The 13,459-nt window shown below is 39.0% G+C and overlaps 2 protein-coding genes across 5 annotated transcripts; one reads left to right on the top strand and one right to left on the bottom strand.

The window, feature by feature from the left end:
- The first annotated feature begins 1,648 nt into the window (after positions 1-1,648).
- Positions 1,649-3,178, top strand: LOC103434388 (F-box/kelch-repeat protein At1g15670-like). The gene has a single exon (XM_029092384.2). It carries the CDS (start codon positions 1,825-1,827, stop codon positions 2,995-2,997), a length of 1,173 nt encoding a protein of 390 aa, XP_028948217.2. The 5' UTR covers positions 1,649-1,824; the 3' UTR covers positions 2,998-3,178.
- Positions 3,179-4,811: 1,633 nt separating this feature from the next.
- LOC103453766 (serine/arginine-rich SC35-like splicing factor SCL33) lies at positions 4,812-7,824 on the bottom strand. 4 transcript variants are annotated; one of them, XM_029092385.2, is made up of 6 exons: positions 7,699-7,824; positions 7,354-7,512; positions 6,554-6,631; positions 5,666-5,830; positions 5,271-5,393; positions 4,812-5,155 (listed from the first exon to the last, which is right to left on the bottom strand). In XM_029092385.2, the coding sequence occupies exons 2-6, from the start codon at positions 7,500-7,502 to the stop codon at positions 5,026-5,028; spliced, it is 645 nt and encodes a 214-aa protein (XP_028948218.1). In that variant the 5' UTR covers positions 7,503-7,512; positions 7,699-7,824; the 3' UTR covers positions 4,812-5,025. The 4 variants fall into 4 exon arrangements, with proteins under 4 accessions (XP_028948218.1, XP_028948219.1, XP_028948220.1 ...); XM_029092386.2 differs by having other exon boundaries at positions 7,354-7,571; positions 7,699-7,772; XM_029092387.2 differs by lacking the exon at positions 6,554-6,631.
- Between the last annotated feature and the right edge of the window lie 5,635 nt (positions 7,825-13,459).

Raw genomic sequence — 13,459 nt, 5'->3', positions numbered from 1 at the left:
ATCTGTTTTATGTAACTTGCTCACATAACCAAAAGAAATGGATGATATGAACCAAGTCTTTATCCAGATAAGATATACACACACCTTTTTATCTCTATACATTCTTATTAATTTTTTTCATTAATCTGTTTCAATTCTATCGATTCAACTGCTAAAACTCAAAAATTATGTGTGAAAAATAAAAATAAATATGTAGATAACACTGATCTTGTACATCCACCCTTCCACGTTGGATTTGTTCCAGAACATTTTCTTTACTTTTTTTTCCCGCAAAACCCGACAACATGGTTACGTGCGACACGAACCCTTTCCCTGGTTTCCACACTCAGTCAACCCCACTTGTCCTTATTGGCAGGATGTCCCACTTTTAAAACAACCAGTCATAACCTCTTCTCAACGTAGCTCCTCATCTTTACTTTTTTTAAGAATGCTAATGAAAAGTTTATAAAATCTTTAATTTTAATAAAAAATGATAAATAAATGTGTAAGTGAATAAAAATATCTTTTTTATTAAAGTAAACAGTATCGATAGTGTTTCGTTAAAACTTCCTAACACTATGTTTGGATGAGGGAAATAAATTTGGAATTTGGATTAAAGACAATTTATAAATTGACATGCACCAATTCCCTTGTTTAGATTCATAAATATAGAAATTTAGAATTTCAGCATGGAAAAAAAACTTGGAATTTGGGACCTCCAATTCCCAAATTTAAATTCCATATAAATAGGTGTCATTTTCCAATTTATATGATTGAGAGTTTAAAAACAACAAATTCCGTATTCAATTCCATTGTTCTTTTAGGTTACCCAAACAAGAAAATTCACAAATTCTATAGAATAAAATTCCATCATTTAAATTTCCGTCATTTTAAAATTCCTTAATAATCTTAAATTTCTTCATCCAAACATAGTGTAATTTTTTAAACCCTTGATAAACATTAATTAATTAAAACTGCCAGGAGATTTCTCAAACTCAAAGCCATCGATCGATTTGGTTATTTTATTTATGGTTTGCTTTAATTGACAACAAAATGCTTATAGGAAGCTAAATCAATTCTCAACTTGTGTGGCCTTACATTGTTAGACACATAACATGCTTATTTGAGGGTTTTTTTTTTCTTGCATTGTTCCCCAATGATTGCGATTTGTTTATGTGTTTTTTAATTAAGATTGGAGTTGTTGTTCTTGATATTTACGTTTGAGTTTCACTTTGAAATTTTGATTATTGCCTATTTATTTCCCACGCTCCTATATTAAGAATATTGTATTATTTGATTCAAGATTTGTAAAAATTCATACAAAAAAAGAGTGGCGTTATACTTAAGCATTCACAATTGAGTAATTTATATACTCACCTTTTACATTTAGCCTCATAATATTTTAACACATATTTTTATTGTTAAAAAAAAGTAGTGTATATGCTATTTAATTTTTCTCCGACTTTCAGAAACAATAAACACGTGTCATCTTTTAATAGGGCCAATCAAAAAGTGAGAATACATGTTAGTCACCAGTGAATACCTAAGTAATACTCAAAAGAGCAGTAACTATAAAGGATAGTATTGGGGAGACTAAATTTGTTGATAAAACTTACAAACTAAATAATGTGGCACCAATAATAATGAGCACGTTTATCAACGCTGAAGTAATAATTCAATCATCATTTTTTATGTTATTTAGTTTACAAAATTTTATCTATAAATTTAATCTCTCTAATATTAGCAGCATCGTAAAACCTACAAAATATCCAAGGCTGTGGTGTGGCGCGTGGTAGCCGTTGATTACAAACCACAGCCCCAAATCCAGCCCCCGGGGCTTCATTTATGAGTGTGGTGTTTGCTTATAAATACCCAACTGAATCCCCACCCCGACCATCATCCTATCCTATCCAATCCCGGCCAAATTCTTCTACACACAAACTTTATAAGTCCAATTTGATCACCCAAAATTTGTCAATTTGCCAAATGCAAATGGCCGAGTTACTAACCGAGTTAATTCCCGGTCTGCCGGAAGAACTCGGATACGAGTGCCTGACCCGTCTGCACTATTCCACTCACCGAGTAGCCTCCCAAGTCTGCCGCCGATGGCAGCACCTTGTCCAAAGTCGGGAATTTTATAACCACCGGAAGCAATCCGGGCGGACCCACAAGGCGGCCTGCCTGGTCCAGGCTCTTCTGGTTCAGACGGGATCGGACGAGGCCAAACCGGCTAAACCGCCTGGTTATGGGGTCTCCATTTTTGATTCCGTGAGTGGGAATTGGGACCGGATCGACCCGGTTCCGAAGTACCCGCACGGGCTTCCGATGTTCTGTCAGGTGACAAGCTCGGAGGGGAAGCTGGTGGTGATGGGCGGGTGGGACCCGTCGAATTACCAGCCGATTCGGGACGTGTTCGTGTACGAGTTCACGATTCAGCGGTGGACTCGGGGGAAGGACATGCCCGAGACCCGGTCGTTCTTCGCCGCCTGTGAGCTAAACGGGCGGATATACATCGCCGGCGGCCACGACGAGAACAAGAACGCGATGAAATCGGCGATGGTTTACGATGTGAGGGAGAACGAATGGGGCGAGCTGACCGAGATGAGTCAGGGCCGAGACGAGTGCGAGGGGTTCGTATCCGGGTCGGAGTTTTGGGTCGTCAGCGGGTACGCGACGGACATGCAAGGGAGGTTCGTGGGGAGTGCGGAGGTCTATGAAACCGGGTCGGGTCGGTGGAGGCTGGAGGAGGACGTGTGGCCGGCGGGTCAGTGCCCGAGGTCGTGCGTCGGGGTTGGGAAAGACGGGAAGTTCTTCTGTTGGGGCGACTGCGATCCGAGAGTCCGGGCCGGGCCTTGCGCGCTCGGGTTGGGGAAATGGTCCTTTTTGGCGGGGTCGGCTTTCCAGGGAGCATCGCAGGAGGCTTTTTTGGTGGAAGGGCAGAAAGGTAAATTGATGAAAATGGAAACGCCGGAGGAGTTCTCTGGGTTCGTGCAGTCCGGGTGCTGCGTGGAGATTTGAATTTTCTTTTTCTTTTCTTTTCTTTTCTTTTTTTTGGAAAAAGAAATATATGAGCGTGTATGTATGAGTGAAGTTGTATGCAGCTTTTGCTTTTTGTCGGACTAAATTGTAAAAATATCATACTTGTTGTGGTCTTCCTGTTTAATTTTATAAAATCTCAATGGCACTAAAATTTTGTTTACACTATCCGATCACTCTTTCAAAGAATTCAAATTCGAGTTCAATGGCCGAGCATATCAGCTCTAGCCAATGTAGCTACTCTCGTATTTATTTATATAATAACATGCGATCATCAGATGGGTAGATAATCGCATTTGCTTATACAATAACACACAATCATCAGATGGGTAGATAATAATAAACATATGATTTTGAGTGAAGAGTGACAAATAAACAAACATATGATTTTGAGTGAACAAACATATGATTTTGAGTGAAGAGTGAATAACGAGTTTAGACCATCTACAACCTTGGGCTATTTTTAGTCTGAATTTGTGTAAACTCGTCTTTTAATAATTGCCAAAATGGACATCAAGAGCCTTAACATGTGCATGCCGAACAGAGGTGAAAAGATCTAAGTCTACGGTTTTTTTTATTTTATTTTTTTTTAAATTTTAAAAGGATAAAATATCGCCAAAGGTAATGACTGAAGATGGGCCGAGTTACTTTACAAGCAACGGTGTGAATTTAAAGATTGCGTGGACCGCAATCTTTCGGTTGTACTCCACAATCACTTCCCTCTTTCTCTCCTCCAATGACGGCAACCTCTTCCACTTCCCTCGCGAGTTAAAATGGAGAATAGGGTGTAGGACACGGCTATCATAGCGTCTTATGTGAATAATATAATGACCTTTTAGACCAAAATAATCCATATAACTTACATAATTTCTTGTTTTCATCTTTAAAATTAAAATTGATAGAAGTGATTATTGAGTTTTATCCATTGTCAATCATTTTATGAAAAATTTCTATTAAAATAATTTTTTTTTGTCCGATCAACACTTCTACTTGCTTTTTCATTTAACATAAAATTTTCACAAAAAACCATAATAATTTACGATGAACAAACTCAGATCACTTACATTGGTTTTCAATTTTAAGGATCAAAATAAGAAGAAATATCAATCTCATGAACTAGTTGGGCTAAAAAGCTATTTTGTTATTCACACGAGATGCCATGATAGGCTTGCACGTATGATACATGAATCTTTCTGCACTCTCAAGTGTGTAAATTAAGAGAGCACATGTAAAATACAAATGGTTGTGCCACTTAGTATCTCGTTCTAGTGATATTCTTCTTCATTTGTAAATGAGAGATCTGATATACAATCGCCAAAAACAAATTTAAACCACGTTATTGCAAACTCATTGTGAAAATTAGCCAAACCCCCATCTTTGAGTGTTTTTATCGTTTGTTAAAAAAAAATGCAAATGATGGTTGTCTCCTTGTTCAAGATCGAGTTTAGGGCTAACGTCCAACGAAGAAGATGCTACATAACATAGAAGAATCAAATTTGACACAAAAAACGATCTAGGTACGTTCAGAGAGCAGTCACGGGCCAGTCTGGTGGTAAAGAGGATTGCCCCGGATGAAAGATTTCATGTCTCAACGAGAAAACAATCCATCGTGCACCGATGCTGTTAGCACGTCCAAAAGAGAAATCCCAGTCCACAGAGTGTTCTCATTCTTCTTTGTGATACAAACGCTTTGGGAGAGGCTGAATTAAAACTCGATGGCTCGGAATCCGCCGCAGGAATAAATACTATTAGGAACTTAAATGGTAACTAATACCAACTTTGATATGGTAGCTCTATTACACAAAACCAAATCATTTCAACACAACAGCTAGTTTCGAAAATGAGTTCATCATGTTACAATAGGCATTCAACCAAATGACGGAACAAAGAAACCTAGAGTAGGATACCAAGGCATTCCCTTCTTTTAATGTTGACGTGAAATCCATGGTTACCATCGCTAATTACCATTTATTTATATCCCAACTTTTAACATGGAACTCTAGCTCCCGATTAGGCATACATACCTCTATTATCTTCCGCACTACTGAGAGTAGTCCAGGCTCCGACTGCGGCTATGGCTTCTTGAACCAAAGGGAGACCTGATTCGTCCTGGTACCTTCTATCTCTAGGTGAAATTGACCTGCATCCACATCAAAATACCAAAACAGTTACCTCTTACTGATTGTTCTGTCTGTCCTGCATATAGGAAACAAAGATTCAAATACATATATAGTATACAAAAGTCAGCACCATACCTAGAGTATCGCCTTGGCCTGGGGGAAGGTGAATAATAATCAGGACTTCGAGAAAATGTTCGAGCATAGTGCGGTGATTGTGAATAGCGAGAGCGGGATCGCCTGTTATCATATGACCGACTCCTAAATACAAAAAACAAACAAGATAAAATACACACCATTGTAATTGTAGTCAAAACTATACCAAAACTAATTTGAAATAAATGGGTGGGGTATAAGACATTCAACAAGTATAAACTAATTAGATGGGAAATCAACTATCTAAAACTGCAAACAAAACTGAGTCGTTCAGATGCAATGAAGTATACACACCATTGTAATAGTAGTCAACCTATACCAACTAGAACTAATTTGAAATAAGAACACTGCCGTGTAATGTTTAATGGGTATCTCACCTAACACGGTCTCTTGCCCTCATTTCCGAGGGTTTCTTTCTGTTCTCCTCAGCAAATACAACTGTCAATTCCCGTCCGAGGAGAATTTGACCATCCATATGGTATTTAGCATCAGCAGCATCAGCAGGGTCTACAAACTGAACAAATCCAAAGCCACGTGGCTCCCTGCACCATATAATAGCATTAAGTATAACAAGAAAATAAGCTACACAAGAAAGAAACCCATATAATAGCATTAACTATACTAATGTTACTGAAACTACATATTGTATTCTGGAAAATTCATACATGGTCGAAGCTCTAGTCAGCAGCATGATAAGCACAAATAATTGCCAGACACTTTATACAATTCAAGTGCAAACATCAATGGCTGCTAACCTTGTTGGAGTCAAAGATAAAATTGAGTTGAAATTCTTCAACACTTCAACTTCTTCTCAATGTTTTCAACCCAACTTTCTTCAAAATCTTCGTGTACACTAAGAACAACTTTCTTCAAAATCTTCATGTACACTAAGACCAACTTTCTTCAAAACATTCGTGTATACTAAAACCATCTTCAACAATTACTTACTTCATTGATCTCTTGAATAAACACTCTTGTTACTTCATTCTTGTCTTCAACACAGTACTCTTATTACTTCATGGGTGTCTTCAACACTTTCAATAAAACAACCAAATTCCAATAAAGCAGTTGAAGATAATTCATTAAAAAATAAAACAAAAACAAGTGCACTCCAACAAACACTCAGGATCAAAACCAAAACAACCGACAAAATTCACACACGTGGAACTTCTAGCTCAAATCAAGAACAATATAACCTCAAACATTCCTTACAAATCTTTAATAACAAAAACTCATAATTTGCATAGATAGAAAGCAAAGCTTACCCAGTATAATAATCCCTAGGCAAGTATACGTCCTTAAGTGGGCCAAATCGCCCAAATGGCCCGCGTAAATCCTCAGGCCTGCAAACAACAAACATAATATAATTTTTTCACAAAAGCAACAGAATACAAGGGCCCGTTTGGTCCTCTACTTGAATCCAACTTTTTAAACTCAAAAACACTTTTAAGTTTTACACCTTGAAATTTGAATACTTGTTTGGTATGACTGTTTTCAAAAATTGGATCCAAAACTAGCTCAAAATTGGCCTACTTCTTGAAAACACAAAAGTGAACTTTTAGGGTTTTTGAACTCAAAGCCAACTGCTTTCTCTCTCCTCTCCTCTCATTCCGGATCTTCTCTGCTAGCTCTCCATCTCCATCCTCTGTGTGTCCTCCCCTCAGTTCTTCTCTCTCCTCCAATGCTCTCTCTCATCTGCCAGCTCCCCTATCCTCCGACCCCTCTATTCGGATCCATCTGTCTGTCCGATTGAACCTAGCAGTTCCCGACTCCACCGGGGTGCTGTAGGTTTTTTTTTTTTTTTTCTTTTTTATTGTTAAGATTCAAAAACAATTTTGAATCTCATACCAAACAAGTTCTTAAGACATGTTTTAAGAAATGATGAAAACTTCTAACAACGTAAAAAATAAGCACCTAAATCCACAATCTTAATCTATCAGCCATAAATTTTAAGCATTTACAATTATTTTCCGCCAATCCATATCTTTCAAGAAACAAAATTAATACACAAAAGTTATGAAATACTTATAAATTACAACTTAATAAAGAATTAGACATAAAATACCTGCAGTCATGGCGAAGATTGCGGACCAAGAGACTGGTGGGAAGATCCCTACCACGACCTCCATAGCGACATCTCGGGCTAGGGCTACGGCGTCGCCTGCCGTAACCCCTGGGCGGCGAAGGGCTGTAACTATAGCTCCTGCCCCTCATTTTCTTTCACCTGCAATAATCCCCACCACGAATTACAAACCGAAATTGAAATCGAAAACCCTAATTTCACTGTAACAAATCACAAACCCAAAATTGAAGATGAGCACATAATTATTTATGTAATTGATCGAAAAAATAGAATAAATTTAAATAAAATTTTAAAAATTAGATTAAAGAAGAGGAGAAGGAAACTTACGGTATATTGATTGGGAACGCAATCGAAGCTTAGGGAATCAAATGGAAGGTTGGGTGGGTTTAAACACTAACATTCGGGAAGGTTCGGCTGAGGGGAGATATGTTAATATGTGTGTCTTTGGATTGGGTTTTAATGAGGTTTGGAGAAATCCGACCGTTGATAATGTATTTCACGGATGTGATTTACGGTCCAATCTTTATTTATTTTTTTATTTTTTAAAGATTTATGGTTCATAAACTTTCACGTAAGGTATCAAGCTCGTGGGCTGGCCATAAACATTCACCTCATAGCTGCTTCATATGCGGCCCAGAGCGAAACGCCTATAATGGGCCCAGAACTACTAAATTTCTTCTTTCTTTAGTTATTGACTTATTACACCGATATTAAAAATAGGAAATTTTAACAAAAAACTCATGTTACTGTTTACTTTAACGAAAAATCACATTTTTACACTAAAAATTCAATCATGATACTATTCACTTTATCCTTTATTATGTCTTTATTGTTAAAACTCAAAGTTTTCAAGCCATTTTCATTAGTTTTCCTTAAAAAAAAAGACGGTTTGAACGTGAATTTGAAAAGAAAAAAAATGCTCAATCTACTAAAGCAATTAGTGACCATGGATGAATTTCAGTCCCGTATTTCATATGATACGTCTTAAATTTAATATTTAGCATTGGTGAATCACTGGCCAACGAAGGCTAAAATGCCTTCGTGAGTCTTCATGGTCCCCAAAAAGGTGGACGGTAGTGCAAAGCCACATGCTAGTTTCCTTTTTAAGAAAAACTAAAGCAATTTATCATCTGTCCTATAAACTTTGGATAGTGCTCCACATATCCATTTTTATTTTTCACACATTCTTACTAATTTCCAACCCTAACCCTTAAATATACTAAATTTGTGTATCAAATGATGAGACACACTCTACATCATACAATTTTTTATTACATTAATCAAATTTCAATTTGTATTAAAGTAGATTGGTTACAATAGTTATAAGTATTTAACATAGTACTTGACGTGATTGTACTAAATATTTATAAGTATTGTAGCTAAATTCAAATGTGATTAGTGCACAAATTTGGTGTATGCAACACAACCCAATAAACTCCACCAAACGACCTCGTTTAACATAAAGACCAATAATACAATAATAACGATGTGACGTCGTTTGGCTTAATTCTCTTCCTCCATTTGCCTTAAGAGCAAGTCCACCGGGAGTGGATTGCCCGGCGCCCATCACCCAAAACAAGCTGGCCCCTAGCCAAATCACTCCATCCCAACCTAATAGGCTGGCACATAGCCCAAGCCAGGCAAAAGACCGACCCATAATCGACAGACCCAACAGCGGGGCCATCTGACGTGAGCAATCTCGTGCTCGACGGCCGCAACGGTGTTGGCCGTGTGGGGGTTCACCACTAAGCACCCGAACTTAGTCGCCGCAGCTAGATCCACATTGTCAATGCTGACGCCACAATAGTGTTACACCTGCTGCTGCTTAATTTCCATCCCTAATTCTTATCACTATTCTTGCTAACACTCTGGGAAGCTCGTGGGTGATCAAAAATTTGCGAACCCTTTTCAACAAAGTTGTTGCCAAGCAACATCGGCTTGAAGGAAGTGAAGTGGTAGGGAGTGTTCATGAACAAGTCGTCACTTTTGGTGCGGTAGGCATAGTGAGAGCTGGCCACCCGACGGGCATGCATGTAGTTGAAGACGAAGTACCTGAATTGGGGGACGACGGACGAGGGCTTGGATATGAATGTCGCGGCCATAGGGGGTGTGAGGAATTTTCCGGGAAAATGAAGGAAAACGAGGGAAAATTAGGATCGAAACATGAATTTTTGGGTGAAAAAATGAAAACTTGGTGAGGGGTTTGGGAAATTTAGGGTTGAAGTCAACTGGATTTATCTAAGATTTTGGGAAGTGTGTGTATGGTGGTGGAATTTTGATGGTGGAGTTGGAAATATGGTGATGAACATTAAAAATAAAATTATTATTTTATAATAAAAAATAATAATATTTTAATAAAATTGACTAGCCTATTTTTTGTTAGGGATGAAAATGCATTTGATCATTGAGGTTTATCACTGTTTATTGAGTGAATTAAATAAGCTGGTGCTAGCGCATTTTTTATGGGGTGGATGTTGCCGTAAGTGTTTGTTTAAAAGAAAAAAGGGGATGTAAATATATTGTATATATTAAAGTCCTTTATTAGGAAGGATATATGTGTATCCTTTTTTTGTTTCCTTTTAGAACAAGGATTGTCTTGTATATATTGTCTATTATGCAATACAATGAAAATTGAGTCGTAAATTCAATTTGTCATCAGAGCCAAGCATAACCCTAAAACAATATTTTCCCACCGTGTCGCTGCTGCAGTAAAGAAACCCTCGAGAAAACCCCTGTACGCCTATGATCTCTGCTGCGTCCCTGCAGCAAGTCAAGGCTGCTGTGTTACTGTTGGAGGAGACAAGGACCACTTCGGTTCTCTGCTGCTGTGTTGCTATCGCTGCATCCCTACAACAAAACTTTTTTTTTTTTTTGCTCCTTACCTCTTGTGTGCTGTGTATTGTGACTAATGGCAAGTGATAAATGAGACTCTGTGTTAAAATTGGAGGGTAGGACATCGGCCTCTACCCACAGATCAGTTGTCAACCCTATGGTGATTCAAAGTGATGCTTCAAACGTACCAAATACTGTAAAACTCAATGGATCAAATTACCCTCTTTGGTCCAAAGTATTAGAGATGCATATTGTTGGGCGTGGAAAAAAAGGGTTCGTGACAGGGAGTATTAAGGAGCCCAATGAAGACAGTGCCGAGTATGATGCTTGGGAAACTGGGAATGCAATTGTGAAAAAAATGGTTGATTAACTCCATGGATCCTACTATCATGGGTTTTTTCATTCATCTTTGTACTGCTAAAGAAGTATGGGAAGAAGTTGCCAGAACGTATTATGATGGATCTGATATTTCTCAGATTTATGAATTGAAAGTGAAGTCATTCCGACTTCGCCTATAAGGAAGGCCTATCGGTGTATACTATGCTTATCTTAAAGCTGTCTGGCAAGAACTCGATCAGAGAAGACCAATCAAGATGGAGTGTGCTCTTGACTTGAAGACACTTCGGGAAGAAGTTCAACTAGACTGTGTGTATGCGTTTTTAGAGGGCCTCGATGATATTTTTGACAAGGTCCGTAGTGATATTCTGAGAACTCAGCCTCTACCGTCTGTGGATGAAGTGTTTTCAGTAGTTAGATGGGAAGCTCAACGCCATGCTACTATGATGGGAGGTAGTGCAGCTGGGAACCAAAGAGGAACCCTTCCCGTGGATATGGTGTCACGGCCCTCTTCTGGCCGACCCTATGGCCCATCTTCACCATCTGATTCTCGTATGTTCACTTGAGAGAATAAGGATGATTTGAAGTGTACTTTTTGGGGGCAAACCTGTCATACGAAAGATACATGTTTTAAAAAATATGGAGTACCTGAATGGTTTCCGGAATTGAAGAAGAAATTGCGTGCTAAAGAGCGTGCTTCTAGCGGAGCTAGTGGAAGACGTCCACCTATGGCTGCCGCAACAACTGGAAACAAAGATGCCGTGCCTCCTTAGGGGGATCCGAGTCAAGCCTTATTGACCCGACTCAATACCAGTGAGTCTTCGTCCAATACAGGTACTGATGGGCATGTTCTTTTAGCTTCTAGTACTGAACATCATAAATGTTAGATTCTGGACTCTAGAGCAACTGATCACATGACGTTTGATAAACGGTTATTTAAGTATATGACAACGACACACCAAAAGTGTGTTGCCACGGCAAATGGCACCACTGCTGTGGTGACTGGGGCTGGCATAGTGGACCTCACGCCATCTCTTTCTCTCCACCACTGTTTGCTTGTTCCGTCGTTGTCCCACTATTTATTATCTATTCCCCAAGTTACTGAGCAATTGGATTGTGTTGTACTTATGTATCCATTTTTTTGTTTGCTTCAGGATATTCAAAGCAAAGAGATAATTGGGCGTGGCACTAAGAGAGATGGGTTGTACTATGTGGATGACGTCGTTCCTGGCAGAGCTAATGCAGTTCGAGCATCCCGTACTAGTAATCTGCAAGAAGTTTGGTTGTTACATCGTCGGTTAGGACATGTTTCTTTTGGTTATTTACGGCGTATGTTGCCTAGTATGTTTCATGAAATAAAGGAATCAGACTTACATTGTGAAGTATGTATTATTGCTAAGAGTCATCGTGTTTCGTTTCCTTCTAGTATGAATAAAAGATTGCTTTCGTTTGAGCTTATGCATTCAGATGTTTGGGGGCCTTCACCCGTTCATACAGTTTCAGGAGTTAAATGGTTTGTTACATTTGTTGATGATTACACTCGTATGACATGGGTGTATTTGTTGAAACACAAAAGTGATGTAAGTGCAATTATTCGGTCATTCTCTCAGATGGTGGCTGTTCAATATTCCTTCGTTATTAAAGTTCTTCGTACTGATAATGGGGGAGAATATGTTAACTCTGAGTTTTCTACTTTTTTCAGTGATCAAGGAATTTTTCATGAGACAACTTGTTCATACACCGCACAACAAAACGAGGTTGCAGAGAGGAAAAACCGTCATATTTTGGAAACTGCTCGTGCTTTGCTTCTTGGTGGGTCTGTCCCCAAAAGTTTTTGGCCAGACGCCATCACCTATGCCGTGTATGTTATCAATCGCATGCCATCCCGAGTTGTAGATTTTCGTACTCCTCTCCAAGTGCTGACGGAGCATGTTTAAGTTTTTTCTACCAATACACTCACTCCTCGAGTATTTGGCTGCGTGGCTTATGTTCATATTCATAAAATTCATCGTACTAAATTGGATCCTTGTGCTCTTTAGTGTGTCTTTGTGGGTTTTGCATCCCACCAGAAAGGTTACAAATGTTACCATTATGCTACTCGCCACATGTATATCACTATGGATGTGACCTTCTCTGAGTCTGAATATTTTTATACTCCCATATCACCACCTTTCGATCACCAGGATGAGAGTTCTAATTGTGATCTTGATGGTGTTCTCGAATGGTTGGATGTACAAGAGGAAAAGTCTTTAGGAGGAGTGCATGGTGTGCCGAGTGATGCAGATGCCGAGCTTGCTGTTGTGAGTAGATAGCAGGCTCTCACTGAACCTACCCCAAGTATCCCACAACGCCTTACCGAAGAAGAGACAGCTAGTCCATGTATTGGTGTTGCCGAAGGAGAATGCATTGGTGATTAACAGGGTATTGCCGAAGCTCCCCCATCTCTCTCTAGCTCAACAGTGTCGTCGTCCAATTCTTCTCTGGATATCCCTGAGGTAAGCACTAGTGATACTCATGTAACTAATGATATTATAAGTACATATAAATTGCCACCAAGGCAAAATCGTGGTGTACCTCCTGACAGGTTTTCTCCAGAAGGAAAAGTGAAGTATCCCATAGCCAATTATGTGTCCTATAAAAATCTTTCATCCGAACGTCAAGCGTGGGTGCATAATGTGGATTCAATTCAGGTACCAACTCGGTTAGAAGACGCTTTGAAGAGTCGAGAATGGACCGAAGCAATGGACGAAGAAATGAGGGCATTGCAGAAAAATAATACTTGGGAAGTAGTTGAGCTGCCAAAAGGGAAGAAACCAGTTGGGTGTCGATGGGTTTTTACCGTGAAGTACAAGGCTGATGGAACACTTGACAGGTACAAAGTAAGGTTTGTGGCGAAAGGGTATACTTAAACATACGGAGT

Source organism: Malus domestica, chromosome 14, assembly GCF_042453785.1.
Source record: "Malus domestica chromosome 14, GDT2T_hap1".
NCBI lineage: Eukaryota > Viridiplantae > Streptophyta > Magnoliopsida > Rosales > Rosaceae > Malus > Malus domestica.
Note: the sequence above shows the minus strand (reverse complement) of the source record. Positions and strands in the feature narration are given on the sequence as shown.

Excerpts from the sequence above, each read along its gene's own strand:
- LOC103434388 (XM_029092384.2), top strand. The coding sequence starts at position 1,825 with ATGAGTGTGGTGTTTGCTTATAAATACCCAACTGAATCCCCACCCCGA.
- LOC103453766 (XM_029092385.2), bottom strand. The coding sequence starts at position 7,502 with ATGAGGGGCAGGAGCTATAGTTACAGCCCTTCGCCGCCCAGGGGTTAC. Across the intron at positions 5,831-6,553 it reads CCTAGGGATTATTATACTGG|GGAGCCACGTGGCTTTGGAT; the intron begins GTAAGCTTTGCT and ends TATATGGTGCAG. Across the intron at positions 5,394-5,665 it reads AGGGCAAGAGACCGTGTTAG|GAGTCGGTCATATGATAACA; the intron begins GTGAGATACCCA and ends TTTTGTATTTAG.